The 24,149-nt window shown below is 26.5% G+C and overlaps 1 protein-coding gene across 1 annotated transcript in view; it reads right to left on the bottom strand.

Moving 5' to 3' along the window:
• Positions 1-218: 218 nt before the first annotated feature.
• LOC111681125 (voltage-dependent calcium channel type A subunit alpha-1) overlaps positions 219-24,149 on the bottom strand; it is a 108,944-nt gene continuing 85,013 nt past the window's right edge. Inside the window, exons 22-32 of the mRNA XM_046947104.1 lie at positions 22,562-22,842; positions 20,267-20,469; positions 18,976-19,187; positions 12,069-12,277; positions 11,257-11,266; positions 7,919-8,040; positions 6,123-6,265; positions 4,126-4,326; positions 2,630-2,778; positions 502-719; positions 219-369 (exon numbers count right to left, since the gene is read on the bottom strand). Coding sequence (XP_046803060.1) covers positions 219-369; positions 502-719; positions 2,630-2,778; positions 4,126-4,326; positions 6,123-6,265; positions 7,919-8,040; positions 11,257-11,266; positions 12,069-12,277; positions 18,976-19,187; positions 20,267-20,469; positions 22,562-22,842 — 1,899 coding nt within the window. The remainder of the gene's footprint in view (positions 370-501; positions 720-2,629; positions 2,779-4,125; positions 4,327-6,122; positions 6,266-7,918; positions 8,041-11,256; positions 11,267-12,068; positions 12,278-18,975; positions 19,188-20,266; positions 20,470-22,561; positions 22,843-24,149) is intronic.

Consider the following 24,149-nt stretch of genomic DNA (forward strand, 5'->3'; position numbering starts at 1 on the left):
TTATTATATTGTAACAATGTTAATAAATCATTATGTGACATGGCGGCTGGTATTGTTCTTCCTGTTGCTGTTGGTTTTATTGTTTTATCAAAATGTTGCATTGGTATTGTATCAAAATTATGATCTAAGTCTGGTGCGGATAGTGTGGTTTGTAAAATGGCCTGATGCTATACCCAGATCTGTTCCCTTCGATCACGCGATCGCAATCAAAGCCTTTGCTAGCACCAATCCTCTTCATCTGAATCGGAGTGGCGTGCATGAAGGCCACCCTTTGGCTTATAGCCATTCATAACGGGTGAGGGTAAAACTCTCCCCGTTCTGCCCATAGCTACCGCCTGCTCAAAGGACAAGGGTGCTACGTATTCCAGTCTGTAAATGGAGAGAACATTTTAAAGAAAGAAAGACAGAAAACATGTTATAAATTGTTTCTTTCAAAAAAATCTTTCTAAATACATATTTAAACTTATATAATTTATTGCTTATTTAGATTAGGTTTGTTACCTTTCTCTTTCATACTCCAACTCACGATCTCGTTCTCGTTCATATAACTCACGCTCTCGATCCCGATATTCATATCGTGGATCGATGCATAAGCGGTCCCTATAACGAGCGCGATCACGCTCACGTTCTCTACTACTATAATACAGATCTCTAGGGTCCCGCAACAGATCGCGGTGGTGTGGCAACGAGTGAACACTATGAGGTGTTGAATGATGTGTCTGCAACAAAAAAACCATAAACAAAATGCAAGTTCATCGAAATTATAAACAAAATAAAACTCAAAATAAATTAAATCATATATTTTTTGTTTGTTTTGTTGGTCTTTATAAGAAACGGAACATGCTTGGTAGTTGAGGGTGATTGGGTAAATGAAGGGTGAATGGTTGTACAAATTGTTTATGATGTTGATCACTCGTATGTATGATTTAGTTTGGTTGAAGGTTTTAGGAGGTGGAAATAAAATTGTGTTTAATTTAAATATTAATTTTGTTTTTATAAAACACTGTTATATTATTTCATATTATTTCTTATACTATTGTCCGCTTTACTTTATTAATTGTGTGCTTAAAGAAAAATGATCCTTTTACATTTGTATTTGATGAATGTTTTCAATGCCGTTATGATTTAACTTAAGAAAATCTAATCGTTTAAAATAACCAATTCCTATAAAAAAAATAAGCTGCAGGTAACATGCAGTCATCTATGATGATGAATTCTTTCATTTTGCATGCACTCTGAAACTTAAGTATTCACGCGTTTCGATAGCAATGATTTCGATTTATATATTGAAGACTAAAAAATACTAAGAAAGTAGTGATTACTTGTCCTATTGCCACGAAGAATTCTAATATTAAGGACAATTTTTGCAGATTGGCATGGTCAGTGGCTACTAATAAACCATAAAATTGGACGTTAACAATTTAAAGAGGGTGATGTTGACTTGGCAATTATTTAAGCTGCCTCAAAATCACAATCCTATCGGAAATTTCAATGAATTCTTTGGTAAATTTCAATATGAATTCGACGAGATTTTTCAACTTCATTAGTTTATGACCTATTAGTGAGACACCCTCCTCATCATTAAAGAGGATTGTATTAAGATACCCGAGACTCGAACCTTCTTGCAAGCTGATGCTTTTTGAGATCTAGGGACTATTGTCAATTGTGCATTTGTCGGCGATTTCAATTAAAAGTTGAGTTCGGGAAATTCCTATTTTAATGTCGATCTTGAAAATCTGAATATATATTATTTTTACGATCGTAAATTTGGATTTATCATCAGACAATATGAGAACAATTTTATATAGAAAATTTGAAGCTAGTACACGTGTACTAGTCCGGAAACAATATCGTCCGGAAACAAAATGTACGATGCAGCTTATATGGGTGCCGGTCATCCACAACTTCCAATTTTTCTTGTTATATTGATCGCGGGGCATAGAACTTGCCAATCTTCGATCTACAATTCCTGCCGCTGACAGCGATATTCTGATAGGCATCGTTGAGAAAAATATATGGATATATATGTGCAATTTCGTGTAAGTTACACAACTTTTAAAATCAATATCTTCCGATATGGATTCAATTTGGCTGGTAACTTCCGGAGTTAGAAAAGGACAATATTGATGTCGTAGCATATCAGAAAATTTCGTTTGTTGGCATACCTATTGACCCATTAACGGGCCTGATGTTAAATTAGTTTTTAAAATTGGGGTAAGTTTTTTATAAATTACTTACTTTGTTGAAACCTATGTATCTTTAACGATTTGACCACGTAAAACTGTCTAATTTCAGAAGTCCCTATTGAAAGATTTATAACGGTATACATATTTATATTCACTTTATGTCTATAGTTTTCAAAAACTGATCATTATGTTCTATTTCGGGCTTTCACAAAAGATTTCTTTAAAAAAATTCGAGAAAAAATTTCGTGGCATTAAAATTATCCTGATTTTTTTTTTTTTGAAAAAATAGACCTAACTTCAATAATGCGTTCATAACCTGAAAAATAATGTAACCCATCGCGTACGTTATAAGAACCTTTTAAATTTGATCAGTTATTATTCCAATAAAACTAAATATTTTTATTTTCATTTGACCGCACATACACCTGTATGTATATACTTACATGTGTTGGACTTGCATTTAATTTTGGAAAATTAATATTTGTTGGCTTTAGCTGCAGTGTCGATGGTTTACTTGGTGTCGGTGGTAGACGTCGGCCTCCACCACGACGATGGTTTAAATTTGGGTAACTATGTTGGCCATGGGGTCCACCTAAGAGCGAGAAAAGAAAACACAAATGAAAAAACAATGTTCAAATTAAAATAAATAAATATTTGGGACATGAATGAGAAATTAGTTTTATATGCAAATATGTTTTTTTTTAATTCATAAATTATATATGACATAAATTTCAATGAATTTTTTAATAACACACACATTTAATGTAGAGTTTTTTTATTTTACTGAAAAATGTTTAGCAGTTTGTTGTAGCTTGTGATAATTGTATTTAATGAAATCGCAGTTATACAAAAAATTAGACATCAATTACTTAAAATAAAACAGTTAGAAAAAAGAGATAAAGTGCTCTAAAATCAATGAAAAAAGTTACCAAATGATAGACATGCATGACATTTAATAAAAAATAATTTTTTTATATATAAAAAATTATAAAAAAAATAATTTTTGAAAATTATATTCAACTAAAAAAAGCCAAACTAGTGGCTTTAAAAAAGCCATACAAAATTATCTGTCCAAAAGAAATTTTAAAGAAACTTATTAAACGGAAGTAATTCAACTTAAAAAAAAACACAAATTTGTTAGTAACGCATAAACCCACTTAATAAAACGTTATGATGACATGTTATGACATGAAGGCGCACATTGACATAATTTTGTTAATTAAATGTTGACATTTTGGATGACATTTAACACATAACAAGACGACGATTGTATTTATTTTTTTAAGAGCGAGAGAAAGAGAAAACAAAACATATGTAAGATGGATTGATCAAAAACTTTTAAGATGATTTGTAGTTGTTAAAGCTATTTAAGTAAAATGAGAAATATGAATCCTAAACGATAATGATGACTGAAACTGACTTGAGACTTTTGATTAAACATGATACGATCAAAACTATTTTCAAACAAAAAAAAAATACATGGCTCTAAGAAAAAGACCACAATGACTGTAACAAATGATGCTCTAAATTGTTGTTTGATAAGTTGACTGATTCTAGTGTTTTATTGTTGTTGTGGAATTGACAGCTAGTGTAAAATGATAACAGTCCCCAGAAGGACCAAAACTTTCTAATACTGAAACAGTGTTTTAATGTAAGTTTTAACTAACAAAGCAAAAATTTAGTTTAAATTAAATTTTTCTAACACAAGGTGTAATTTAGAGCATTTTTTTATTATTTTAAAATTGATTAAAAGCTAAAAAATGATATTGTTTTTACTGTTGTTGTTATTTGTGGGTGATTGAGTAGTTGTCAAAGTGTTGTTGTATTTTATGAGAGAAAAAAGAAGTTATACTGAGTATAATTGGCGAGAAAGAGAGATAGATATAGAGAAAGAGTATAACAGTGAAAAATTAATATAGAGAGTGTGTATAGAGAGTACCCATATCAATCCCATAGCCAAGTCTATCTCTTTCACGCATCTCCTGTAGTCTAGCAGGACTTGGTGATCGTGATCTTTGACATAGACTTGTTGTCCCATATGTGGGATAAGGCAGTTCAGGGCGTCTGGTGCGCGGTAAATGGCCACCATAACGTGAAGGTGAAGGCGAGCGGGCCGGACTTGTCGATGCTGACCATGAACCTGTTAGTTGGTATACATTAATATTGAAAAAAAAATCGAAATAAACAATAAAGAAAAAAACGAACAACAACAAATAGGCAATAAATAATAGAGAAGGGGAAAAAAGTATATTTTAAATTTTCTGTTTCTTTTCTTTAATTATTTATTTTTTTTTTTGTAAAATTTGTTTAAAATAAAATTTTGGCAAAATATTTATAGAAATATTATTATTATTTGTTTTTAATATAATGAGCAATTTAATTTTAAATAAATTATAAAATAAAAAATGTCTTAAAAGCTTATTTACAAAAACAACGAAATAGGTTTTAAAAAATTCTAAGACATTTATTAAATATTAAAATGTTTTTATATAAGTTTGTATAAAAATTGTAAAAAATATTATTTAAATATTGTGTATATGTAAATGTTATATTTTTAATATTGAAGCCCTTCAGTTTTACTTCAAATAAAAGTATCAATGTCCTAGGAGGTAGTTTATATAAGATTCTTATGTTTTTTTTGATATTTAGAATCCGGTTGAAAAGTTGTAATTTATATTTATATAGAACTTAATCAGTTTCAAAAGAGGATGTATATATATCAAATCGTAAGAAATACACCTAGGCCTCTATCGGACCTCCTTAACCAGTAACTCATGTGATAATAAACAAATCGGGAGGACCGGTTGTATGAGGGCTGGGTGAAATAATAGACCGATTTCAATCATTTTCTTTAACTTTGTCTCATTATCAAAACAAAAACGTTAGGTCCAAATTTTATCAAAATGTTTTAAAAATTTCGACCTATACTTTGCGCACAACGGACATGTCTTGAATTCAATCTATCCAAAAATTTATTTATTTTCATTGATCTTGAAGGCATGTTAATTATAAATAAGTTAGTATCTTTATTTAATTGAATAATTTCCAAGCGTTCATGAGATTCTTAAAAATGTATTACACTGGTATTTTAATTAGATCAATAAAATAACTTTATAAATAAGAAAAAACTTCAGCCCAGCGACAAAAAAATTTCGAAAACTTATCGCGGGTACTAATAATATTTGTCTATCAAAAGGCGATTTAGATAATATTCAAGGTTTACGGAATGACTAATGTGGCTCGAACGATTTAGATGTAAGGGTGCTATAATCATACAGTTGTATCTTTAAACATTTCCATTTACTTCGGATTTTGAAATAAGCTATACGTATAACACTCTAATCTTTATAAAAAAGTATACATTATTAAGTATATAAAAAAGTAATTAATAAAATATATATAACATTATACTGATTCAGTTTTTTGTTTTTTTTATCTACTCCAAATAATGTTTTTTTTTGTGCTGTATATTAAAATATTTTTTTTTTTAAATTTACAAAAAATTACACAACAATTATTGACACTTTTATTAATATTTTCCAAAAGTGGTTAAATGAAAACAATTGTTTGTTTTGATTTTCAATTTCATACAAACAACATTGAACAGTGTCATGCAATTGTTTTATTATTTTTTTTTGTCACTAACATTTGTTGTTGTAGGTTTTCTGATGTTTTATCAATTGTTTTTGTTATGTCTATTATTTTTACAATAAATAAAATTAAAATTTTATGAAAACAACAAATAAAAACTATAAAACAAAAAATCAAAATAAACCAAATACAATTAGCATGCCTTTCTTCTGTCTTGAAAAAAGTATAAAGTTTTTGGTAAAATATTTATTTTGGAATTATAAAAAGCTTTAGATAATACAAAATAAAGTAAAAAATTAAACAAAAGTTTTTGAGTAATGAGGAAAATAAAAGATAATTACATACCTCTTGGATAACGCGTATGATGACCGTAACCACGAGGATGACGGGTCTCCTTGACCATCTCTACAACATTAGATACAGTATCCGAAAACCCAATATCATGATGTTGATATGGATGGCCACGCCGTCTACTTGGACTAGGTGATCTGTAAGGAAATTTAAGGATATATTTTAGTTATGTTTTAAACAGTAAGACAATTTTTATCCCATAGTACGTTTTTCTAATTGATCCGAATCTGGTCTAAAAATTTGAGATATTGTGTCCTTAAGTTTTAAAGAATATAATTTGTATGGGGGCTAGATAAAATAATAGACCGATTTTAACCATTTTCATAAGGCTTTTGCCCAAATTTTAACAAAATATTTTAATAATTTCGCCAAATTCCTTACGCACAAGTTTTACATGGACAGTCATACAGCTAGACAGACGGACGGACATGTCTTAATCGACTCAGATTTAGAATCGATCGGTATATCTTAAGGAACATGTGAGACCATGTAAGACATGTGCGTAGCAAACATCAGCACAAACGCATATGATGTTAACTCTAATAATGGACCTTAAAATAATTAAAAATCCGAATTTGTTGTTAGAAATTCTCTATCACATCTAGAATTTGAGATATCGTGTCTTGAAGTTTTAAAGAACACAATTAGAATATCTTTTCTAGACGTTATAACAGTGCCAAGTGGACTTTCTTTATAAAATGTTGTAGGCCATATAAAAGTTTATTCTGTCAACATGTTTAATAATTCTCACATCTTCTTTTTTCTCCGAGATATCTGCAGTTTAAGCTTGATACAATAAATTGACCGACAGACGGACAACGTGAATTCGAACCAATAAAATATTTTGAGTCTATTAGAACATTTTCAGATAGGTGTGATTCACAAATATTCGATAGTTATAAACAGGGCAAGGATTTCTATGCAAATGCATGTTTGCAGTCAGTAACTTAAAATAACTTTTAACAAGTTTTCTTTTCGAATCAAAGAATTTGCTACAAAATGGCATCGATTTGTTGTTGCATATTTTTTTATAAATGCATAAATTGCATATTTTGCTTTGAATTGCATATATTTTGCATATTTCCAACATACACTAATTTTGCATTTTTTTTAAATTTTTCTAAAACAAATTGTTTTGTTTTCTCTGTATTTCATATTTTTACATCATTTTTGGTATTTACATATTTAGAAGTTTTTTAAATAAATATCATCGAATTTCGAATTTTTAAAAACAAAATATTATGTTCTATGACATACAATTTTACATAGTTTTATTAAATTTTTAAAACGACATTAGTGCGGAAGGTATTTTGAGTTGAGTGCTGCTAATTGTAACGTTCAAAATATTGGTCCTTAACGTATCGGTTTAGTATCAATTTCTGAGTGTGTCAATTTTTGGGTCCAAAAATAGATAACTTGATTAAATTTTGTCCTTACATCTCTCTCACGTCCACAATTCACTTAAAAACATTACCAAACGATAAAATTCGGAAGAAATATAATTAATACAAAAATACATTCATTCACCAAATTTTTTTCTTTGTCATACTCATGGTCGTAGTTTTCAAAATTTAGGTGAAAATATCTCGAAAAGAAAGAAGATATGACTAATGTTAAGAATCTATTTTTTGTTGACAATACCGAACTTTAGATGGAAAATAAAATTTTTAATTAAAAATGTTTTTGCGCTGTTATAACGTCTCAAAAAATTGTCATATATTTGGACTTTTTCAACTTTTGTCTGTCTATGTCATTAAAAAAAATAACTTTATTGGTGAAGATATAATTACCTTAAACTAGGTGATCTTCTATGACCATTTTGATAAGCGTGTCCAGGATGTAAATGACCAGCATCGGCACCGGTTAATGATTCCTGAGATGGATGTCTGGGCGCATCCCGCAGTTCCAACATCTATATCATGATTATTGTTTGTAAAAAAATTAAAGTTTCATTTTAATAATATTTCTTTAAAAGCAAATAATTATTTAACATTTGCAAATTACTTTTTTTGTAAATTTAAATAAAAGTTACAAAACTTTAAAAAGGGGGTCTAGTATATAAATATTTGTATTTTTTTGTTCAATAAAGGTTGGGATACAATGCAGGAGGGTTTTTAATAAAAATATTTAATATATATATTTTAAATGTATATTTTTTTATTATAAATATATATATGTAAGTATAATTTTTTTGTATATAGATTAAAATAAATAAATCACATTTAATAAAACATTTTTAACGTTTCTACTTAAAAATAGTAATTTTTTGTTAAAGAAAAAAATTCCCTACTAATAAACAATTCAATTCAAATCAATTGTAAACTGTTTACACTAATAAATTACTTTTTTGAACACTCTAATTATTAATTAAATTTTAAGTATTTCTTTTCAATTGTCAATAGAATTGTAATTATTTTTTTATAATTTGTCCTATATTTATAAAATATTTTTAAACTAAATTTTTTATAAAGAAAAATTAACTAAATTTAAAAAACATAAAAACTAAAATATTTCTAAAAAATTAATAAAAAAAAAAAAAAACATAAAAATGTGCTACGTTAATTTTAACAATTTTAACTAATTTTTACAAAATATATTTTAATAAAAACATTTTATTCATGCAATTTAGTTAATTTATTTTGCTACATGATTTGCTCTATTAATTGATGAATTACTTACCCCTGTTTAAGTTTTAAAATGAAAAATAAAAATTAATTTACAAAAAATCTCAAAAATTTTAACACAAAATATGATGTAATGATTGATTTTAATTATATACAGTGTTTTATGTACAGTGTGGTGCAAAAATGAATGTATGAATTTTACGTGTTGGTTTTTTAACATTTACTAAATATTTTTCTAAACGAAGTAAATATTTTTAAGTTTTATCCGGGAGTTAGACGAGTCGCGTATTACATTTTTATATATTTTTTTAGGACACAGCAAACTTAAATTTTTATATGGACTTAGAAGAGTTGAACAACAAATTTGAAGCACAATTTACAATATTATTTACATGGCATTGAGAATTTATTACACATCTTGCTTTAAACAAATAATTGTTATTTAACCTGATATTCTAATCCTAACCCTAAAGTTAAGGGCTTAGAATAGTTTATATAATTGAAGATCACGCAGTGAAAAAACATGGCCAAACATGGAGATAACAACTATAGCTTGTTTACTGTATAAGTATATTGTTCCTATGCAAACATATTAAGTTATTAAGTATGGTTGTAAGATTTTATATTACCATTTAATATCATGTTTTTTTTAAATAAGTAAAATTAAAGTTTAAAGTTTGATATATATGATTACTTGAGATCCTAGTACGATTATTTTTAATCATAATATGATCATATTTTGATTATAATCGTGATGTGGTTATACATCAACCGTAAAGTAAATCTAATCATAATATGCTCCTCGTAGAATACTGTTCTTCTGGGTGCAGCGATAAATATTTTTATTAATTAAAAACTTCTACAGTTTTTGAACTGAATAGTATTTTGCGACATTTTGTTATGGACTTAACGTTCCAGAATTATGCAAAAGCGTGTCAAAGTGGAAAACTTTGACTATCACTTGCTGCTTAAAAATTTTAAAGTCAATTACAGAAATTTGAGATGATCATTTTTGAGTCCAAAAACAATTAGCTATTGTTGTTGTGAATTACTCTACTAGACCTTTAAACTGCAATAGGGCTCGTGAAGAGTATAATTTTTTCACATCGTGTAATTAATAACTGAAATAGCGAGTGATCGAAACTGATTCCCTTAATAGTCTATTAAGTCGGCACTCGTTTAATAAACGATTTTGGAATAAGTTTATCGTCCTGTAGTTTTGTCACTTTCGGAACTGAACGATCGATACGTAATCTTTCAGCACTGATTTCTGTTGAAATTGTTAGCATCAGATGAAGTCTTTTAATTAAAATTTTTAATTTTTATTTCAACCGATTTCAATAATGAAATTTCTTTTAGAATACATTGTTTAATCCAAATTATTTTAAATTTGAGATATGAAACAAAAAAAATATAGTCGAGGTGGTAGATCATATAATACCTACATCAGTTGTGAGTATATATAAAATTTCATTATAAATTTGGCATAATTATAAGCTCCAAAGCCCAATTTATCGGTTGTATGGGAGCTAGGTGAAATAATGGACCTATATCAAATTTATATGGACAAACAGATGGCTTAATCGGCTGAGAAAGTTATATGCTTGAATGTGGGTATAGGACCCACTAAAATGGTGTAGGTGTATAAAAGAGAAAAGTGAAACAAAAAATCTATCATATACCTACATCTGGCAAAGCCAAATCATAAGCAATAAAGGTTTTCTCAAACATTTAATGTACCTTCGGGTAAAATCATCTTAACCTGCCTCTGACGATAACTTAGACTATCGACCATTAAATAAATCTCGATTTTCAATAACACTCTTAGAACTGTTATCTCAACCTACTGTTATCGTTTTGCCGACAGATAAACTTATCGTTGCGATACAAAGTAACCATACATTGAGACAATGGCGATAAATCTATATAAACTTAAAAAAAAAAACGATCTAAAAATCCTATACGATTTTATACTATAAATATAAAATAACTAATTTAAACGTGTGTCGTTAATGTTTTATTATTTAACATTAAACTACAACAAGCTCTATACGGTGTCAAAAATTAAATTGAAAATAACTTTTTCGACTCCAATAAAAAAAAAACTGATGAGTCTATTCGAAAAATTATATATACAAAAAACTATAGCTTCGTTTCTAAGTTCTTTTTTGGTAATTAATAGGATTTTTTTTATACGAAACACAATTAAGAAATTAAACAACATTAATTTTTTCATTAGATGAATATTACAATTAAGATAAGAAAACATAAAATAGGACACACAGATATTAAGAGTAATTAGTAGTAGTAGTACGATTATAGTATACATAGTTATAGTAAGTAACCACATCGATTTTTTAAATATTATTTTTACACACACACACACTTATTATTGTTTAATTAATTAATTAGTTTAATATACGGTTTAAGAGGACTTTTGTATATTGTTTTATTTTTAAAACATTATTTTGTGTTACCATTTGCTGTTTAGTACAATTATTCACCTTTTTGTTTCTGAAATTTGAGAAAAATTATATAAATTTAAAATGTAAATTTAGTTTTGGGGAAGTTATTTTTTTGGGTTTGTTTGTTAAAAATTGATTTGTGTTGAAGTGTACAAATGATGGGGGGATGTTTGATAAATGAATTGAATTTTGAATAATGAAAATGAAGTTTTTATTAAGGTAGAAAAATGTTTAAGAAATAAAACTGTGATGTACAGTACATGAATCGCTCACATAATTATTTAGGACATATTAAAAGCTCTAAAAGGGTCTAACCAAAATTTGGTCTACTTTGTAAGACCTGTGGTTTCTGTGAGAACGATCTGGTACTCCTAACAAGTTTTGTTAGTTTCTGTCTTTTTGTGAAAGTCAGAGTTAGAGAACTTTGGTTATAAATGGTGGAGTTTGAGTTACGCTACTTTTCCAACATTTATTTAAACACTGAGGAAAGGATAACATAAAACTTGGCTCTCTCGTATTTGTGGCTATTCAATATTTGAGACGAGATTCTTAGTGAACATTTCTGATCTCTGAGTTTAGGGCCTTTTTCGTCCACAGTTAGGATAGGTTCTACTTTCTGCAAATAGTCGGACCCGATTTTTAGAACATTGCTTAGAACATGCTTTAAAAAATTGACTTGAATAGTAGAATACGACGACTGATACATCACGTTTAAATTCTTCAAACATTTTCTGAATGAAGATAATGAAAAAAACCAAAATAATACTTAGATATTATTAGTGACTAAATGATCTGATGTTAAAGTGTCATAAAGAGTGATAAGGGTTGAAGAAAAGAGAGAAGAATATTACCTAACAGAACGTTTTCTCATGGTACTCCGACGTGCCAGTGTTGCCAAACTACCATGTTCAGCATCACCATTTGCATGACCATTATTTGCTAATAAATGCGTTTGTGAATTGGCAGCATCAGTACCATTTGGCTCATAACTGATGGAACCCTGACGCGATCCACCTTTATCGAGGGCAGCCATATCGAGCAAACAATCAAAGAATGATTGCTTTTAGGTGCAATCATAAATTGTTATTGTTTGATTTTTGTTATTTTTAATAAAGTTGTTTTATTTATTTATATTGTGATGACATTATTGTTGACGTTGTTGATATTTATTAAAAATTTACAAAAATTTAAACGATTTTTTTTTGACCAGGTGTTTAATTTTTAAGAGCATTATTTTTTATACAGTGCATTTAAAAGAAAATATTTCATTGTTAATTTTAGTTGTCAAGTGATGCGTGATGTTTTTATTATTAGAATCCAAGTGATGAATTTTTGTTTTTGTAATTTTTGAGATTTTATGATTTTAAATTATTATATTTTACAGAGTGTTGTTTTGAGATTTTGTTAACGCGTTCGTACCAAAAAAAAAGTTTATTGAATGAAGAAAAATAAACATGATTAATATGAGTAAAATTGTTGTTTTCGTTTTTAAAAAAATTTAGTTTTTAAAATTATATATAATTATGCTTAAAAATTGTATAAATTAACAAATAGTATGCTTTTACGATTATGTATAAGAAAAAGAAAGTAGCGTCTGTTTTAGTTTATAAATATTAAAGAAGAAATTTACAAAATTTTACAAAATAAAAGATTAGCTAGATACGTTTAAGTTTATATTATATAAAATCTAATTTAGTTTAGTTGTTTGTTTAATATACAAGCAATTTTAAGAAAAAAATTCTATTTATGATTTTCTTTATTTAGTTTAAAGTTAATTATTTTATATAGTAAGAGATCTTATTAGGTGCAGTTTTATTTTGGAGAAAATTAAAATACAATATCAAAAAATATACATTCAATTAAAAAATGGAATATTTTAGTTTTTTTTTGCCAATAAACTTCACTTCCACAAAATCTAAATAAATTCAGTTTATTTATAATTTTGCTGTGGTATTAGACGAAACTAGTATATGGACTTTTCTCTGAGTTAGTTAATGAACTTATCTGTGGAGTTATTTGGGGACTTGACTTGAGAAGTCACCAATATATAGTCTTGCCTACTGACTGGTCTATGAACTGGTTAAATGACTTGGGTTTTGTGTAGTTCTATGTAGTCATATTGGCAAGTCTTTGCACTCGAATATTGGTCACTAAGATGACTAGACTATAGACTAGTCTATTTCATTCACTAATCAGCAAACTAGTCTAATAACTAGTTTATAGACCAGTCTATTGACAAGCCTGCTAACAAGTCTATTGAATAATCTATAAAATATAATATTGACTAGTATATTAACTATTCTCTGGAGTAGTTTATGGACTAGTCTAAGGACATACAGAGTTGAAACCAATCTATATGTGTCTGTGGTTTATTAACTTATTTATAGCCTTGTCAACGGACTGATCTATTTACTAGTAAACAGAATATATTTTGGAACAGTTTAATTTCTAAGTTATGGCAAAATCTATTGACTATGGACTGAACTATTGACATGTCTTGGCAGTCGAATATTTACCACACACTTGACTAGACTATGGATTAGTCTATTGACTATTCTTTTAGAATATTTCCTAAATTGTGAACTAGGATATGGACTAACATATGGGTAAGACAAATGACATGTCTTTGAATATTGCTTAGTCGGTTGACTAGAAAATTCCATAGCGTTGACTAGACTCTATTTAATTGGCAATTCAGTAATCTTAGAACTAGTCTAAGGAATGAACAATATACTTATTTATTGCTTAGGCTACTGATTTATCATATATTGACAAAAGACTATGGAAAAGGCTATTGAAAAAAGACTATGGATAAGACTATTAAAAAGTCTTTTGAATTAACTATGAACTACTAGTTTATAATAGATTAATCTGTCTAGTTTATTAATTAATTATTGACAACTGTAAATTATGTTTAATCTAAAAACTACAATCAACTGAAGACCGACCCTCATTAAATAATAAATGTATTTGTATGATGAATAACAAATTATATGAAATTTTAATGTATAGACAGACCGACGGACATCGTTATATAAAATCTAGGGAATATAAAAGTCAATGTTACAGTTATAATCCGCAATATTTTTGTTATGATTTATATAATTTTTTAATGATAATTTTAAATAATTTTTTGATATTGTATTTTCATTTTACTTTTTATATATGTCACTATTTGTTTAAAAAATTTCTAAAGAAATTTAAAGATTTCAAGTTTTTTGTTTAGTAAGTAGAAAAAAGAAAACATGCGAAAGACTAAAAAAATTTAATTTTTACAAAGGACTTTATAAAGATAAATACAAAGGATTTGGAATTAAAGAGACAAACAAGGTGTTCGTAAAAAACAATAATAAAAATAATTACAAAAATAAAGAAAATCATAAATAATTTTCTTAAAAAAATAACTAAAACATGCAATTTCTTTAAAAATAAAAAATTTAAAATTTATTTACATGCTTATAAAATAAAACAAATAGGTAATAACTTATTAAAAAATTATTAAAAAGAAATTTTTAAATAATAAAAATTAAATGTTGTAATTAATAAAAAAAATTGAAATCAAAAAACTAAACTTAATAAATATCATAATAAATAACTAAATATCTGAATTAAATATAGGACACATTTATTCCTTTTTTTTTGTAAATATTATTGTCTAAAATTTTTGTTGGTATTTCTAATTGTTTGATATTTTTCGAAAAATTTTTTATGTGTAAATTTAGTTAAACTATAGTATTTTTTTTAGTAAAATAAAAGTAAATACATATACTCTAGTAATAAATATTATTTTTCATATACATATATTACTAATTTTAAACAATGAGACCATAGCTTTGTTTTTTAACATTAAAAAATTTAAAATAACGTCTAATATTATATAAAAATGTGCTTAAGTGTTAAAAGTAAAAATATTAAATGGTGCATAATAATTTAATAAATGTTTTTGTCATTAACTGTTATTGAGGTTTAAATTTTATATTTTATTATTATTTTGCAGAGGGTTGTTTCTTTCCACGCAAATTCTTTTTTAAACCAATTTTATTTTGTTTTTTTTTTGGAATGCTGTATTTTTGAATATTTTTTATGCCGAATATAATGTTTTTGAGGTAAATGCCAAAAATATGTATGTTTTGTCAATTTTTTATTGTTTTTTGTTAAGGGAAATTTGCGTTGAAAATTTTCTGTTTATTATTGGTTTTATACATGATTTATATTTTTACAAATAATTGGGTAATGATTGATTTTGTTTGATTTTAATTAAGAAAAAACCGTTTGTTTTTATCAAATATTTTTTTAAAGATCTATGCTCATAGTGCTAATACTATTTAATAGACTAGTCAAAGCACTAGCCTCTTGAACATTTTATAGACCATTTGCCTAATTAGCCAATATCTCAATTGACTAGTCTAGTAACAAGTCCATAGTCTAGACTGAGAAGTCGACTGTCAATAGGTTCACAGAACATTTAAAAGTATATTCAAATAAAATATTGGAATTTTTCCTTCTAGGTAAAGTTGTTTGTAAACTTGGGTTTTCAAACTCGAAGTTAAATTTGAAAGCTTAAATTTTATACTTCAATCAATTGAAAATCTCTTTAAATAATATGAGGAATCTTTTTTGACTGAAAAATATTTTTAATAGAGAATTTAAAATTCTAATCCACATTTCCAATATATAAACACGAATCAATTTGTAATAGCGAATTTGTAAGTAAGTTTTTGTAAGGGACATTATATGGCGACTATGATTATTGAAGTCCAGTGATTTACATGAACACTGGCCTGACAATAGGTGAGTAAAACTAAACAACAACTCACCACCGCCCCTTTGTGCATTTAACACGCAGGTAAAGATCAATTATACGTGCTCTTTCCTCAAGTACTCGAGCTATCTAATCTCATGCCATAGTAGCCTCGTTGGAGAAGGACAGGTGTCATGGGCAAGCTCAATCTAATCCCGACTATAATGTCGCCCAAAAACTCTACTGAGATGGCTCTGTTGATTCGGTAACAGCAATGCAAGGATTGAATTGATTGAAGTTTATAGTTGCAATACACTAACATGGGATCTAGCATCAAGGAAACATGTCGGGGGCAGGAGTTTCGGTTATTATAAAACTCCTTTATAGTGAATATAGCGAATCTGAAATATACCGGCTTTGGTCAAATGTCTACCGATTTCCGCCATTTTGCAATTTCTGAATAATGTCTCGATTGTTCTCTTGACAACAGATATAAGAGTATTTTTATACAACTAAAAGACTGCTAGACGGACGCACATTTGGGGATTGTTTTAGAATCCAGTAAGGACTTTTTTATGGTCAATATTCCCGTATCTGTCCTTTTGAACCCTATTGAGTTTTTATTATTATAACACCTAATGTGTAGAAGTATCATAACAAGTAATCAATAGAATTTCCATCTACTTAGTTAAAATTAAAGACAAAGTTTTAACAAACTGAGCATAGATCTATAACTTAATATATCCTTTAATGTTTAAAACTAAATGTATCAAAAAAAAAAAAAAAAAAAAAAAATCATGCGATATTTAAAAATTTATTTTTAATTATGTAATTCTTAAATTGTTAAACTTTACATAAGTTATTTTTTAAAACACCGGGATTCATGCCTTTTTAGAAGCGTACACCTTACACCGTGCAAAATTGCTCTTTAAACTTAAAAAGATATATATTTTTTAAATATTTTTATAGATGTGCAATTATTTCGTACTAAGACACTTTATTAAAGCAAATATTTTTTCTTATATCTTTGCAGATATCATCTTTAAATATCACTTACTGGTGAGTAGAGTATTACTAAATATCACATCAATCATAACCCTTTTAATAAATGATAAATTTATTTTAGTATTTATTTTATTTTATTTAAGAGGGGGATGCAGTTTTATTTATAACATTCTTTGACAAAAAAAGTTTTTCTTTTATCAATAAAAGCGTAAGAAAGTATTAAATATTGAGTTGTTGTTTTTGGTTCCATTTAGCAATAAAAAAGTATTTAGGCATAATATGTTAAAGTAAAAAGGTTTATCTTCAGTGGAAGTTTGTTTTTATAAGGGATTTCTTGACGTTTATTAAAAAAAAACATAAAAAACGAGCATTATTTTTGGAAGGGCAATTTTTTGTATACATTCTCTCTAGCAATTGTTTGTTTCTATTAAGAAAGGAAGGAGGAAAACAAAATAAAATTCTTTTGTATACCGGTTCATCATCAGCTGTTGGACTATGTAAGGGTTCTTCCTCTTCATCATCTTCACGCTTCCGCTGAGTATTTTTTCGTTTTCGATTTTCATTTGAATTTTTTGTTTGTTGGGTTTTTATTTTATGATTTGTTTGGAATTGATTTGGTTTTTAGTTACGTTTTTTTTTCAAATTTATATAAAAAATAAAAATAAAATATGTATGAACATTTTTGATGAATTTCGATTAACATTTAATTGATTTAATTAATATATATATTGTTTATATTAGAAAATGTTTAATTAAATTAAAATGTTTTAAAATTAAAAGGATTAAAACATTAAACAGCTTGCTTTTGTTATTAAAAGCAGGAGATTATTTTACACTTTTTTAAAATTTTAATTTTCATTTATTAAAGGTTTATGAATATAATTTTCATACAAAATTTGTTTTATAAGCCTTCGATAAATTTACACATTTAAATCCTTTTAATTTTAAATAAAAAATAAAACTAATAAATAACCTAAAAAATTATTTTAATTCTATAAAATAAACGAATTAACAAAATTAAAATAAGTAATGGCATGCCATAATAAATATGTTATACCATTAATAATCAATTAAAAGTTTAATTAATACGATTATAACTAATATTATTTAAAAATATTCTTTAATCATTTAATAACTGTTACACGCTATGGTCTTAACGCAGAACATGTTATGTATGTTAACTTTTCAAAAAGAAACCTAAAATACTGAACACTTTTCAATAAAATACAAATGTTATTAAAAAAAAAACAAATACTATAAAATACTTCAAAATCGATTAAAATTTTTAATTAAATATTAAACTCATTTGATTAAATATGTAGTTAACAAAAATATTTAAATACAACGTAGTAATTTAACGAAAAATATTATTGTTTTTTTTATAAAAAGTAGTTTTTGCAAGATTTTTTTTTAATTAAAGGGGACTGGTTAAGAGAGTAATAAGTACCTCTTTCCAATTCTGCTATAATTATGAATTAAATTTCATAATCATAATTAAAGACGTTTTTTAACAGTTTAACGTGTGAGAAAAAGTTAAAATAATATATTAAAATTAAATTATATTTGTTTATTTGAAATTAAAACAATTATTCTAAATTAAAAGAGTTTATATAGAATCTGCTGTTAGATAGTGTAAAATTTACTACCAATTAATTGTTTTTAAAATTATATATATTTTTTGTGCTTTTTAAACTTTTATTACTAAGTGTTTTTGTTAATGTGGTTTAAAAGTATTATTGTTTTAAATTTATTAAAGCTAATTTAGTTTTTAAAAACCAATAAAATGTTATTACTTGTACTAAAGTGTCATTAAATTATATTTCAATAAAATTTTTGACTTCTGAAGTTATTAAAATTTAAATATTTTGTTTACCTATTAAGACATATTTTATAATTTATATAAAAAAGTATTTTTTATATAGCATTTCATTTTTAAATTCCTAAATTGTTTTATAAGACATACATACATATGATTCCTTATTTTTTGTAAAATTTTTATCATGATAACTTACCCCCATGCCTCCCTGTGGCTGTCCTCCTTCACGTCTAATGCGATATGCTTCATATATTAACAGTCCCGCATAGACTTTACCCACTGTCAATTTGCCCTTATTCAATTGATCATTGGGTGGCACCAGTAGATTCAGCATTTTCTTGGCCTGCAATGGCCATATATTTGTAATAGTATCCCTAAGTTCGGAATCGGCTTGGTCCATTTCTTCCGCTATGTTGGAGAGGAAAAGAAAATGAAATTAATTAAGATTTTTTAGTTGAATGAAAATAAAGGCGGAAAAAGTTTAGATATGAGTAACCAGCAAAAAAGTAACTTCCAAAGAAGCAAAAAAGAAGTAAGATTTATTCAATGGAAGTACTGAAAAAGACGAAGTTATGACACAAGCTTGTCATAGGAGAGATGTCCTTTTTATTTAAATTAAAATTCATTTCATATAAAGCAGCGAAACACAGTGAGCTCTCAAATGAGCTCTGAAATGAGCTCTCTTTTTTTTCATACGTACGTATGTATAAAAAATCAACAAAACTGGTCATAGAACAATTTAGAAGATAGGCTTTTTTGGGTTACTCATAGCCACTGAGCGTCCATGTTACTAGCTATGTGCTTGTCCTACCAGGAAGTTAGTCGTTACCCCAATAAATTACAATGAGGCAGCAAAAAAATTAATTTTTTTTCAAGTGCCCACTCTCTTGCTTACAATGGGGACATCAAAGTGACGTTCGTCTTTACTCTTGTTTACAAAGATTTCATCCGTGAGAAAATCGATATTACTGTATTTTTTTGGGTACATTGACTTCTTTAGAACTGCTGGGGACCAGCAACAAATATGTTGTTTTTTTTACTTTGCGTATTTTGTTGGATTTTGCATGTTTTGTTTCTTTCGGCGTAAGATGTTGTATTGGACAATATTAAATAAATTGAAATGTTATAAAATACAGACCTACATGGCATGTGGTCTTAGAATCTGATAAGCGCTTAAACTATTATGGTTCTAAGAGCAATATTTCTCAATTGCTACAAATCAGAAGACAAAATTATGAAAATAAGAAGAAATGGGGAAGGAAATCAACATTTTTCTGACATTGTATTCCACATGTAATTCTTACTAATATTATTAATCAAACAATGGATATTTGTTTGATTAATAATATAATATTTGTTTGATTAATAATATTTGTTTTCCATACAACACTAAGACCCATTTTTTTTAAATATTCACTTACTAAACAAATTTCTGTTAATATCCATAGAAAAATATAAATAAATTAGTTTTTAAATTTCTTACTTACCCGCTCTCATTTTAATACTAAGATTTTCACGTATCAATGCAAATAGTGTGGTGGTAAATTGTACTCTCATCTCATCGTCCAGGGGCATATTCATACGTATCAGTTTCTTAAAGGCGAGGCGATTGGGACATTTGTTACCGAACCCCAACGGAGGATCCATATTTTTTAACATATCATACATTTCCGTATAATGGATTCGGCCACTATACAGTCAGTAACATACAATTGCGATATATACGAATTTTGTTTATCGTTGTGAAGTTTAATTTTGAAGATGAAATAAAATAATTAAATTTTTAGAATTATAAAAAATTCAAAGTATTTCAAATTTGCAATTATCGAGTTTAGCAAAATACACACACATATATAAAAAACAATGAAAATAATTAGAGAGTAACAACGTTTACGTTTTTTTTTTTTTTGGTAAAGTGATTGATTGATTGATTTGTTTGTTTATATTATGGTGGTACATTTATGTGTACAATTATAATAAAATAATGATAATTTAATTATTAACAATTAATATAAAGAAAATTATTTATATAGTAAATGTGTTTTGTTTTTTTTACAAGTTCTTCATGTTATTAAATGAAGAAGTTTTTGTTTTAGCAGCTTTAAGTACTTTATTGCTAATAAAGAGCTTTAGTCACAAAAAAGCTTTAAGATAATATTAAACGGTTTTAAATATTTTTATGAAAATTATGGCTTGAGAAAAAAAAACTTAATTTAAGTATATGGTTTTCATTAAGCTTTTAAGTTTAGCTAGCTTTAATTGGTTTAGAGGCTTAGGTGAAAAAAGAGCCTTAAGCTCAAATTATTATACAATTTGCTTTAAAATTAGTTTACCTTTTGTGTCGGCAACGTGTAACGTTTTCGTGTTTTTTTATTTATATATATATATGAAACAAATACGATCAAATAATAATCATTTAATATAAAAGCTTTAAAGCTTTGTGCGTTGAGCTATTTATTTTGTATTTTTTAGCTTTTTTGTTGTATTTTATTGTTTTTAATTTAGTTTTTGTGTAATTTAACATAAATGTGTATTAGTTATAAAAAAAAAGCATACAAAAATGTATCAACAACAAATTTTAACTACATACTTTAAATCAAAAATAGAACTTAAAAGTAAGAAAAATAAAAAGTTTATCAAAATTTCTTTTTAACACATTAACAATCAAACTACGATCACAATACCAATTATTTTACAGCAAAAATAAAAAAGGGTAGATTTGTCGTTAATTGTGGTATTGTAAGGGTTAAAAAAACTTTATTTTAGTGCAAAGCTAAATAATCAAATTTGTTCCAGAGCATTACGCTTAAAATTTTTACTGTTTGAACTTTGAAATAGATATTTATAGAACACTTTTTTAAATGTTTTAAACTTGAGCTTTAACTGTCATGTTTTATTTTTATTGTATTCTATAAATTCTTAAGCTTTTAAGAATCATCATTAAAATGGCAAATTTTTTAGTTTTTTAAGCTATTTAGTTCTACATTGTAGGATAACATATATTTGTACTCAAAGCTTTTTGAAGCTTAAATTGAATTTATAAAGGGCCTTTAAATTTCCTGAATTTATGTATTTAGAAGAAAGCTGCAAAGATTTAAAATTTTAATTCTAATTTTAAATAAAGCTTTGATATCTTGAAAGAATTTTGTTACCTAGTAAGTTAAACTTTTAAAGTTTAATTTAAAAGCTTTTTTCAATTATATTATGCTGAACTTTAATATTGCGAATGCTCATCTTAGGAGCTTGAAGCTCTGAATTCTTGTATCAATTTTATAAAATAAAACTATAACAAATCTTATAACCTATTGTTTTACATTTTTTTGTGGCTAAAGTTTCTAAATTGAAATAATGTTAGTCGTTAAAACAGCTTTTAATAAAATTATATTATACACTTTAATGTTACTTAGGCTCATCTTATGAGCTTGAAGCTCTCAATTCTAGTGTCAATATTATTTAGAATTAATAACAAATCTAGCTTAAAAATAAATTTAAAAAACATTTATAAATTTTAACTTTTCAAATTTCAACATTAAGAAAAAAACAAAAAATGCAACTTATTAAACAAATACAAACACAATAATAACATTTTTTAATTAATCAAAATATTAGCAAAACAAAAGAAATCACAGTAACCAATTAGTTAATTATTTTTTTTTTACAAAAAACACATTTAAATACAAAAAAATAATAACAGTAGAAGTAGTAGTAATAGTAGTAGTATAAGAAATATATAACATATATAGAAATATTTTTGTTTGGAATTATATTAAATTGATAATTACGTCGCATTTGGATCATATTCAGCCCATATCCGTACAAATTCATCTAAATGATGTGCCCCCAATATACTGGAATCTCTTGTTAAATAATCAAAATTATCCATAATAACAGCCACGAATAAATTCAACATTAGAAATGAACAAAAGAATATAAATGATACAAAATAGGCATAGGCCAATGTCGAGCCACAAGTCTCATCGCCCTTTTCGGCTTCGTCATCGCATGGCCTCCCCTTAAGGCACGCCAGCATAATGTTCGGCCACGCCTCGCCCGTTGCACATCTAAAATAATACATTATTAGTATCGTATATTCCAAATATTATTTTTATATTACAATGAATATTTCAAATTTTAAATAAAAAGAAAATAAAATGGATTTTTTAAAAACTATTTAAAGTTATACTAAATATTTTAAATATAAGAAAATTAAAAATGTTATTTGTATTCAAATCTAATTTTAAAATATTTAGTAAATATGTTTAAGAAAATTTTTTAGATTTTCTTTATTAACTTTTTTTTGGTTAATAGACTTTTTTCTCTACGAAAAAATTTATTCAAAATTTATACTACACAATTTGTTTATTTTTCTATATACTATAATTTGTTTTTTTTTATGTTTAATAAAAGTTTAGTTTTTTTATTAAATATATTTATATTTTTATGGAACAATATTGAAAACTCAAATTATCTACTTGAAAAATATTTATTTATTTACACTATAAATATTTAGAAAAAAATTTTACCAATTTTTTATTATTTTTTATTTTAAAACAAAATTATTATTTTTTAGCCTAATTGTAAAAACCTAAAGGATAATGGTAATGAATTTGGAAGAAAAAGGTAGAATTTTGAATAGGAAACTAAAACAGAAAACTAATTTTTCTATTTATATTACTAATTGCCAATTGTTTTGAAAAATGGTTTGGAACTGAAAAATGTTGCAGTAAAAATTCTAGAGAAAAAAATCCAAAAAGAAAAAAGTATATATAAGAAAATTAAGAAGTATAATATTATACTATAAATATCAGTTGACTGAACAGAAATTTTTCTCATTTTTTGTTTGGTTCAATTTATATAGTCTATAGCAGTGTTGCTCACACACATACTACCATAGGCTATCATAGTTTTATTTGTGTTGGTAAAGCAGCAGAGAACAGAATTCCATTCAAATTAAAAGTACACTAACAAAATGACTACAAACTATAAAGTATATGCTAACTGTCAAATATTTATTATGGATTTTGACAGCCAGCGTATATCAAAGTCTATTAACTGTTCTCTCATGTTATCCTAAATTAATTCTTTTTTCTCAAAATTTTGTTCTTGTATTTCTGTGTGTATTTTAAAAACGCCGCGCACAGACCTCGCTTCGACAAGTGCTGATCAGCAACTGATTTGATTTTGTTTTTCAGGTTGAGAACAAACCAACTGATATTGCTCATTTTAAAAAGAAGAAGAATTAAACCAATAGTGTATGTGTATAAACCTAGCGTCAGCAGAATTTTCTTACCCTAGACTATAGACTAGACTATAGACTAGACTATAGACAAGTCTATAGACTAGACTATAGACTAGACTATAGACTAGTCT

Source organism: Lucilia cuprina, chromosome 3 (genome assembly GCF_022045245.1).
Source record: "Lucilia cuprina isolate Lc7/37 chromosome 3, ASM2204524v1, whole genome shotgun sequence".
Classification (NCBI taxonomy): Eukaryota; Metazoa; Arthropoda; class Insecta; order Diptera; family Calliphoridae; genus Lucilia; species Lucilia cuprina.